The sequence below is a fragment of the Sander lucioperca genome, chromosome 10, assembly GCF_008315115.2.
Source record: "Sander lucioperca isolate FBNREF2018 chromosome 10, SLUC_FBN_1.2, whole genome shotgun sequence".
Classification (NCBI taxonomy): Eukaryota; Metazoa; Chordata; class Actinopteri; order Perciformes; family Percidae; genus Sander; species Sander lucioperca.
Genome location: NC_050182.1, coordinates 26,080,977 through 26,091,324, shown reverse-complemented (window position 1 = coordinate 26,091,324; position 10,348 = coordinate 26,080,977). Strand labels below are relative to the sequence as shown.

At 44.0% G+C, this 10,348-nt stretch overlaps 1 protein-coding gene across 1 annotated transcript in view; it reads left to right on the top strand.

Annotated features, from left to right (window-relative positions):
• The first annotated feature begins 7,845 nt into the window (after window positions 1–7,845).
• Window positions 7,846–10,348, top strand: part of efna3b (ephrin-A3b) — a 60,351-nt gene continuing 57,848 nt past the window's right edge. Inside the window, exons 1-2 of the mRNA XM_031299314.2 lie at window positions 7,846–8,469; window positions 8,706–8,918. Coding sequence (XP_031155174.1) covers window positions 8,809–8,918 — 110 coding nt within the window. The 5' untranslated portion in view covers window positions 7,846–8,469; window positions 8,706–8,808. The remainder of the gene's footprint in view (window positions 8,470–8,705; window positions 8,919–10,348) is intronic.

The following is a 10,348-nucleotide window of genomic DNA, read 5'->3' as shown; positions in this document are numbered from 1 at the left end:
ACCGGAGACAGTGGCGGGGGGCATGTGAGGAGAATCGTGAGAGGAAATATCGTTGCCATGCAAAAGAAAGAGCAGTGGAGAACAGAGGCAAAGAAGGAGGGAGAAAAGAGGGATGGAGGGTTGCGATGATGGATGTGCTGCTCTCGTTTCGTGCCCCCTAACGAAGACTCTAATTAGTGTTTGTGTAATTCCACACTGTCTCCTCCGCCTGCTCATCTTAATTAACTACATTCATCTTCCCCTCCCTCCATCCATCCCTTTCTCTCGCCCTCCCTCCCTCTGCCCTCCTAAAATAACATACTGACTGTCTGAACCCCACCTGGACCAGACCTGCTTTTACTTACTCACTATCTCTCTTTCCCTCCCTCTCCTCCCTGCCACTCGCTTTTACTCCCCCTTTCTCTCCATCCTTTCACTGTATTCATCTGATGTCTCTCTCCCTCCCTGTTTTTTTTCCACCTCACCTTGAAAAAACTCTCTAGTCCTCTTCTTTTTTTGCTCTGTCTCTCTTGCAGCTGACTGTGTTAGTGCTTGCCCGGCGTAAAAGCCTGCCCACCCCTGAGAGTCTCCAGAGCCATGTATTGTGACAGCTCATTTAGTCATTCTGGTCATTAATTTCATCAATAGGCTCAAGAAGTAGCAGCGACACCACCAGAAATACTTGGCAACTCCAAGTTAGTCATACATTAAAGCCAAGTGACATTCCCCTCCGACCAAAACAGCAAGCCAATAAATTCAGCAGTAACTCTAAAACAAATTGAGGATGACACGAGGCAAACAAAACAAGGAAACCGGGGAAAAGGCGCCACACAAATTATTTCACTGAATATGGGTGTACTTCAGCTATATGAGGACCATTGGGTTTAGGCGAGAGTTACAAAAGTGTTTGAATGGCAGTCAGAGGAGGAGGAGAGATGGAGGGGGCTGTGTGAAGTGCATTTACAGATGAAGATGACAGGGCTGTTGATGACTGGTCTGTATTGTGTTATTGTAGCGAGCTGCAGATGGATCGGAGTACCTGCCATCACTTAGCCCCACAGTCTGAAATGACTTTCCTGCTTTCAGCCTTTCAGCAGTCAGTCAGTGTGACAAAGGACTGCTGGGAGTCAGAGCCTCAGTTTCACAGCACCCTATCTCTGCACAAACACACACGTGTGCATGCACACATGCATACACAGTCGTAAATATTCTGCCCACATGGCTACCCATACACATAAACCCAATCAGACGAGCTGCAGAGGAGGGCCCTTAGCACTCACTGTTGTACAGATCAGGTGCCATTCTAAGTCGGTACAAGAGAAAACAACATTTTATTTATGTCTTGTGTTCTATATATGTGTGTGTGTGTGTGTTAACATGTTTGTGTATATGTGCTGATGCTCTGGACACAGCATTAAGCTCCAGTTTGCTGAGAGCAGCAGAAATGTTTTTTTTATCCTCTTTGGCATGGACACCAAAGACCCACACACCATCAAAACCCAGAATGCATTTTACCCTTTACATTTGCTGGTTGCCTGTGCTGGCCCAGATAGCCATCATACTGCCCAAATGGAGAAAACACAAATGCTCAACCTACACCCACACACATGCTACATTGATAGCAATTACAAGCCAATCGGTCCCACCTCCTGCTGAGGGTCAGAGGTTAATCTATCAGGGTTTCACTTGACAGAACTTCCTCGCAGCGGCCGAGCAAAAGGAAGAGAGAGAGAGGCCGAGAGCAACGGGCAAATAGAGATAGAGCGAGGAAGGAGGAAGCCAGGAGCAATAGGGCGACAGAGATAGCAGTGGAGACAGAAATAAGGGGATTGAGATAGAATGACAAAGAGGAGGCTACTGTAAAGGCAAGAGAGAAAAAAATGGAGAAATAGAGAAAGAAAGAAGAGTGAGCAACAGATACAGGCGTTGAGGACACCGACTGTCTACAAATCATGCCCAAAATGGGCAATAATCTCCCCATTGGCTTTCAGCTTCCTTCACAGATGTGATGTCACCATAAGAAGCTCCAAGGAGCCATCCTTGAGGGTGGAAGAGTGCCTTTAGGCATTGATCTCGGATCAGCTTAGCCACTGGAATACCTAACCTTTAACAATAAAAGGAAAATGCAAATCTGACCTTAGATGACAGTGTAAGTTAAACCTTTTTAACTCTCCTAATCTCGGTGCCCACTGGGCTTGGCGTCACCTGTGCTGCTGCTGCTGCTGCTGCTGCGGCTGATGAAATGTAGATGTTACAAAGAACGTGTGGCAGCTGGCTTTTTCAACCTGCACCTGTTCCTTTTTCCATGTGTGTCTGTCTGTGTACCAATAGGGGAGGGGTGTTCTTGTGTATGTGTTTATCCCTCCGTGTGCATACCTGCTGTATTCAGTGTTTCTGTGCTGTCTGCAGAAGTACACACGCGGGTGCTAATACAGTGCCAAGACTTGTGATATATGAGGCTTCAGGAACATTTGTCTAAATAGCCCCAAAGCCCAACCACTCTTACAAGCTTGCAGCAGTGCACATACTTGCTTGTAGACAGACAGACAGACAGACAGACAGACAGACACACACACACACACACACACACACACACACACACACACACAAACACACACACACTTACATTCTTGCCACTCTTGACGTAATTTGTACAAATGGATAACAGAAGAAAGAGAACAACATGAATAAACAAGTATAGAAACATAAAAACGCTTACAGGTTTGCTGCATAATACAATTAAGCAATCAACATTCTATCATGCAATAAAATACAAGAATAGCTAAAACAGATTTTGGGTCAATATAGCAAGAGTAAAAAATCATATTGACTTCATTCCGTGATGAACTTCTGATGGAAGTAGTCACGTCCAGGGTGACAATGCTGACATTTAGGTAATGATTGGTTACAGTCAATGTACAAGTCATACAGCAGTGAAGAGCTAATACAATATTTTATATTTAGTTGATTAGACATAATGTAGAATATTTTCTAGAAATAAGATGCACATTTTGTTAATTTTGTTAATGTTAACACTAAGTTCTATTCGTCTTTAAGTTAAATTGGATTTTATTTTGCAACTGTAAAGTTGTTGTTTTTCATAGTAAATATGAAGTTGTTTGCAAACCGTCTGTCTAATTGGTTATTTGTATTCCTGTGTGTCATTCAGTTAGATCTGTTTGTTTAAGTCAGTTTTGTTTTTCTGTGCCAAGTGGCTTTTTGCAGCTCATAGTTGCCCAACACCTAAGACAATTGATGTTGTTTTTTCCCCTTTAACATGCCACCCATGTCTACATGAGTGGTGCATATGGTGTGATCTATCACAGTTTCTCTTCTGAGCATAATTACATAATGGAGAGGACTCTTTCCTTCTGTGAAACAAATTGTATTACTGGTATTGCAGTGGTAAATTAAAAGTATGAGCTATGATATAACTACAAAATGATGTCAGCCATTTTGAGTAGGTGAATAATCACCTCAGTGCCCAAAATAACTGTGTGCTAATTTCTTTCAAAAAATGCTGTCAATCATTTATCTCTTCAATATGTTGTATTTATGCACTAAAAATAAAGATAAATATTATTTAAAAAAAACGATGTGAAAACTCACAATACCATTAAGAATGTAAGTCAATTGTTCGTTACTTTTTAGCACAGTATACATCCCAAGTTATTAATGCGACCCAACTTCTTCCTCATTTTCTTTCCTCTTCAACCACTGTAAATTCATCTCTCCCTTCACTGATGCGCTCTATCTGATTTATGTCAAGATCTGGTTAGAAAATGCAGAGTAAGTGAATGCAGGTCTTTGTGTGTGAGTGTGATAGTGGGAGAGTGGGAAGGGTGGGAATTTTGTGTCATTCTCTGTGTGCGATATAGTCAGATATTTCTATCAATGCAATTGTTAAAATGTCTTAGCTGGAGATTACACTTCCCTACAGGGCTGCACAGCCTGAATCAATTACAAAATACATTTATTTATCCAGAGAGAGACATAAAACGTCATCCCAACGCTTTAATAGCAAATGATGGAGGCAGAGGGAGAGTTGACTCATCACCTTGAATGTGGATTTGTATGTGTGAAGTGTCTTCTTAAACCATCTAAACTTTTCCTTACTTTTTTCGTTTCATTTTTCAAACAAATTGCTCATGTGCTTTCCTCAGCATCAATCAACAGTGGTTCCCTGCGTTAAAAATAATGTCTGAGATGGGAAACTCAGTAGATTCCAGATTTTCTTGATCAGTGCCGGTCTCCTCTCGTTGAAATTTGGGATCATCCTCTCGCAGCTGACACTGACTTCTGAAGTTAAATAAATAAAATCATTTCTCCATGGTAATTTTCGTCAAACCTGCCAAATGCAGCCTAAATATTTGACATGGAAAGAGAGAAGATCAGTGAGAAGTGAGATCAAAGGGGGGGGGGGGGAAGGAGGGTGTGTGTGTGTGAATGCGTGTGAGATTGTGTGAGTGTGTGCTGGGATGGTGCAAGTAGTGACGAAATGTACTCTGCAGTGATATTTTCAACACCATCAAATTCCGCTCCATCTCCTCCACACATGGGAGTAATCTAAACTCGAAGCAACGTTAGTGTGTGTGTGTGTGTGTGTGTGTGTGTGTGTGTGTGTGTGTGTGTGTGTGTGTGTGTGTGTGTTTGTGTGTGTGTATGTGTGTGTGCAAGCGTCCGTGTGTGCATGTTGGTCTGCAGCCAGGAGCAACTATTCTTCATATTTCTGTCACTTCTTCTTCTCTCTCATCTTCCTCTGTCTCCAAAACAACACACACACACACACACACACACAAAACGATTGTATTTGTCTTTATCAGTCTCTCCATTTTCTTCGCCTTCCTTGTGTTCGGTCTCCTTCCTTCAATATTTCATGCTGTTGAGAGCGCATCTATTCTGAGCTCTCTCTCTCTCTCTCTCTCTCTCTCTCTCTCTCTCTCTCTCTCTCTCTCTCTCTCTATACACACCCTCTCCTCCTTCTCTTCCTCCATCCCTCCCGTCTTCTTAAAAAAAATTCTCTCTCTCTACACATCATTCTTGCTGTCCTCTCCCTCCTTCTGTGCCTCTATAAATCTCTCTCTCCCCCTCACTCTCTATATCTCATTGCACTCGTAATGTTCTGTGCCCCATCTAACTCTTTCTCCCAACTCTGACTTACATTCTCTTCCACCCTTTCATTTCCTTTTCCTCCCCCTCCCCTCTCCTCTCCTCCATCCCCTCTGCTGGCTCAGTTTGCGTGACTGTTCAAAAGTATCAGCTCCTCTTCTCCTTCCCTTAACCCCTGTCTCCTCTCTCCCCATTGGATTCCTCTCCAACCAAAACACAGAGAAAGCCCTGTTCTCTCTTTTTGCACCTATTTCGTTTCTTGCATCCCCTCCCCTCCTCCCTCCCCCCTCGCGGTTCTCCTTCTCCCATCCAATCTTAGCGGCACCTCTCCTCATCCTCCTCCCTCTTTTTTCCTCCTCTGATGCTCTGTCGTACTCAGCTCCATCTCCATCCCTCCCCCCCCCCCAGTCTCCTCCTTGCTCTTAGCCTGTACCAGTGTTGTTTTAGGCACAGCAGTGAAAGGTAAACAGAGAGATTGAAAATTCGTGTCAGTCAGTCGGGTGAGAGAGGGACAAGGAGGGAGGGAGAGCAGCAGAGGTGGCAAGGGAGTCAGAGGAGGCGGGGGGAGTGTCAGTACAATTTACTAACACAACAGTGAACAGCGAAGCAGGCCAAGACACAGAGCGAGCGGGAGGTGGAGTGAGAAAGAGACTCCCAGTTCAAGAATGCCATTGAAATGCAGCACACATACAAGTGTACAAAAAATATAAATTGACTGTATATTTACATGATGTTCGTGTACATGCAAGGGTCCTGCTGTATTAATATGTGCATTGTTTACTTCCTGGGGCCCCAGAGAGGGATGTGAGTCGTAAAGGGGCCTAATATCCAATTATCAGCGGTATGAGAAAGCTCCGATTAGATTTCGAGGTTGCAGAAAGGAGCACTTGACAGATGTGTTGTTGGCCGGCTCTGGGTTGGAAATGTCATAAGAACCTCTGTGTCACAACATGCAGTCAGCCCCGAGGTCGTTTCTCATAATAACCCCAATACAAAAGTAATCCAATAGCACTGCAACCCACGCCTGAAAAATCCAACCTGGATGATTAGAATTGACAGTGGTGTTTGCTGAAACAGAACATGTCAGCGTCTGTTTCAAAGAAACCAAACGGAAAAGTGAGAAGTGGATTTTTTTCTTATTCAAAAAAGTAGCAAATCTCAGCTTCCACTAGTGTTCAATTTCCAACTTTGTCTTCTTGCACTTGATTTACAGTTTCCTTTCAAATGTAGCCATACAATATATTTACAACCAGCCCCAGTCTTTGCCATACAGTCAATTGTCCACGCTCTATAGGCTGGAATTTAAAGAGTCAGTTCGCCTAAATGGCAAAAACACATTTCCTCACTTAATAAGGGGTATCTAGCCATGCAAATAGTTTAATTTGCACAGACATTTAAAGGAACATGCCGACTTATTGGGACTTTAGCTTATTCACCGTATCCCCCAGAGTTAGATAAGTCCGTACATACCCTTCTCATCTCCGTGCGTGTTGTAACTCTATCTGACGCACCCACTGCTAGCCTAGTTTAGCACAGATCCTGAAGGTAACCGGCTTCATCTAGCCTAACTGCTCCTGAGCATGTATATTTAATTGTACCAGGGGTGTGACGTTGCTGCTGTGATACTACACAATGCAGTGTAGCGATAAACAGAGATACAACACGGAGAGACTAAAGAGAAATGATTGACAGAGAAGCGAGGAGAGGAGGCAAAGGAGGAGTGCTCATTAAAAAGTTGCATCCCTACTGTAACGGAGAGAGATGGAGAGAGGCAGAGGCAGAAAAGACAGGTAGACCACCAGAGACAAAGCTAACAAAAGACAGAGGCAAAATAGCAGCGCCATGTATCAGGGATCGCAGAGTCAGTGGAGAAAGTTTGAATTGGAAATGGGAGAATAAGGTAAGGTGAAGAGGAAGAGGAGGAGAGAGAGAGAGACGGGGGGATTAAATGGACAGCTCATGAGAGAGGTGGAAGGACTCTAGAAGACAGAGGGATTCCCCGATGGCATCTCATCTCACTCTCTTTCTTGCTCTCCTTCTCCCTATTTCCCTCCTTTTTCTCCCAATAAATCATTCTGACTTCTCCTTAACCAACTCATTCCCAGCAGGCGGCAAGAAACCTGTAACAATCTTTCTCCTATCTGCTATCTCTCTCTTTTTCTCTCTCCCTCCTCCTGTCTCTTTCCCTGTCTGGCCTGTTCTTCTGTCGCTTTCTCTCTCTCTCTCTCTCTCTCTCTCTCTCTCTCTCTCTCTCTCTCTCGTTCTCTCTCTCGTTCTCTCTCTCGTTCTCTCCCACACACATTTCTTGCATGAAAATAACTAAATTATATTAATTGCTTTAATAGCCTACATTTTAGATGTGAAATTTCATTTATGGGATAATTTGCAAAATAAAACAGCAAGTCACTTCTGTTTGGTCAAAACTTAGATAAAGTCACTGTGAAGCCTACAGTAGCCTATATTATTCAGTTGGTATATTTTCTTTATGGTGGATCACGTGAGAGGACATGCGTGTGTGTGCGCGTGAGAATGCGTGTTAATGTGTTGCAGCTATAAGAGGATTGTACACGATAATAGTGCTATATTAGACGGACTTACAGTCTGGTGGATCCAAACAAGGAGGGGAGAATATAAGGGCGTGCGTGAGTTTATTGAAGTTTTTAGCCTTTGTTATAAAAGTGTGTGTGTGTGTGTGTGTGTGTTTGGCTGGGGAGGAGGAGGGGGTGTTAACGTTGAAAAATAGGCTGCATACGCTGCAGACGTATCTGGTAGATTCAAAGCTTTCTACTTTTACACTAGCAGTGGAGGTCGAATAGTTGACAAAAAACTTCAAGTCGCAGTGATGCCTGATGTGCTGCGACTCGGCCACAATATTGGAGGAATGCGCTTTGGTCGCTCGCAGTGGGTGGAGTTAGAAAGTGAACGAGCGCTGCCTACCAAACAGAGAGAGGAGAAGGAGGAGAGAGAGAAAAAGCAAAGAGACGGGTGGGCAGGCTGCTCACCGTAAACGATGGTTGTCGGATAGAGTCTTGAAGACCTAATGAAACTGGCTGGTTGAATTGTTTGCAGCGATTATAGAGCTCAGTAGCCCGGCGTGCTTTACATCTCTCGGATCCTTGGATGGAAAAACTGCAGCAGCACGCAGATACAGAGTTTAAAAAAGAAGAATAAGAGGACTTGCTTAAAACCTATAGCCTAGCCTATATTATTTTACTAGCGTTTTTTCACTCTTCATTTTCTTCCAGTAAGCCTTTTCACGTCAGCAGCAACTCTTTCGCAGCGGACAGGACCGTTTCATGTTCGGAGCAAGACCAACCTCCCACTTGGACCCAATACCGGCCTCCCGCACTCTTCTGACGGGCTCAGAAGCAGCAGTTCCCGGTGAGAAGAGAGGACCAGGCGCAGCTCAGTCATTAGGATTTCCTCCAGGATTTGTTGGGGAGGGAGGGGGTTCGCAGTCTGGTTTATGGGGGAAGGGGGGGACCTTAGTCACTTCACACCACAATAGACTTTTACAACAGTTATCAACCAGAGCAAGTCTTATATATCCTAGTCTTTGAACGTTTTCGTTTGTATGCATGTATGAAGATTTTGTTTCCCCCTCTCCCGTCTGTTAGGCATTTGCTGGGATGTTTGAGTCGCGTTGTTTGGTGGGGTGAAGGGACCGAGAGAGTGGCCGGAGAGACCAAAGGGACGGAGGCCGAGAGAGGAGCCGAGAGCATGGCTCTGGTAGTGCTGTCTCTCTGGGTGCTAACGAGTCTCACCTGGGCGGACGTGGTCCCGGTGTCAGCCAACAGGCATTCCGTTTACTGGAACAGCTCCAACATACAGTAAGACCCTCATTCCCCAATGCTTATTAGAGTGTATGCGTGTGTGGTTATATGCCATCTCTTTGGATCTATCTATTCTCCACCTGTTAAAGAAAAAAGAAAAATGTCCTGATTTGCACTCCCTGTGCTGTCAGGTTCACACCATCACACTTTTAGTTCATCAGTGGTTTATTGCTGTTGTTTGCTTCATTGTGTCCCTCGAATGCTTTCTCATGTTTGTAGCAGCCCCTTTCCTATTCCGTATTTTTCTTTTCTTTTCAAAAGTGGAAGAAATAATTTAGATCCACACAAGCTATTTAAACAGGCCTCTCATGTTTTCTCTGCATGGTGAAGCTATTTTTGAGTCTCAAACTGCTCTGTCAGACCCCTACTGTGAAGTCAAGGTGGCTCCAAACCATCTTTTCAACACCTCCACTTGCACAACTAGTCGGACATATTTCGTTTCTGTTCCTCAGTCCAACCGCATTGTGTGCATGTTACTATTTATTCAGTGACTCCTCTGCTTTTCTCTCCTCTCTCCTTTACCTTCAGCCATGCATGGCCGAGGAGTAGAAAGAAAAGGAGAGAGATTCACATGTGATTCTTTCTCCTCTCTCCCTTCGTCATGTGTGTCTCTCCTCTCTCAGCCTGTTAGGGCTCTTTCTCTGCCTTCTCCTCTATCTGGTTCAATTAGGAGCACTTCTTCATCCTGACCCCATTGTGTTGTAGCAGTGTCACTATTCAATCTCTCCTTCTCGCTCCCTCGCCAACCTGCTCTCTCTTACAATCCTTTTCTAACCCCCTTTCTTGTTTACACTCAGTCCGTTGGCCTTTTTGTTATCCTCCTAATCCCTCGCTCCTCGCCTCTATCTGGATACAAGTAAAAACGCTTTTTCCCCCTTTCCTTTCTCTTTTTTTGAAAGCTGTCTTTTTAATAGTGTCCTCGTGAGTCCATGGATCTGCTGCTGGATCCTTAAGAATGTAGCGTCAGTCTGCTGCAACACACTAGGCTTATCTCTCTACAGTAAAATCTTGTTTCAAGTTTATGTTGTATTAGCTGCATTTCTGCATGTCCCAATCTGTACATCCACATTCCTTCTCTTCTGCCCAAAATATGCAGATAAAAATATTGTTAATTTGCAACTGAATGGCAGATTTTACACGAAATATTGACCAAGTTTCAAGATTCCATTTAATGAGCAATTCAGCAAGATGTGTGATCTAATGTATTTTGAGTTTTTTCCTCAAAATAATTCAACAATCAACCTAAATTGTAGGTCTCAGAGGTGCACAAGAGCGCATGTCACACACTAACACACACCTTCATTTCTGCTCTCCATCTTGCAGTGAATCCTGTCTATGTGTAAGCTATATTTCGGCTGCCAGGTGGCCCTTAAATCATCACAGTTTGTGGTATTTACCTCTTCAGCAGAATTTACTAGGCCCCTAAG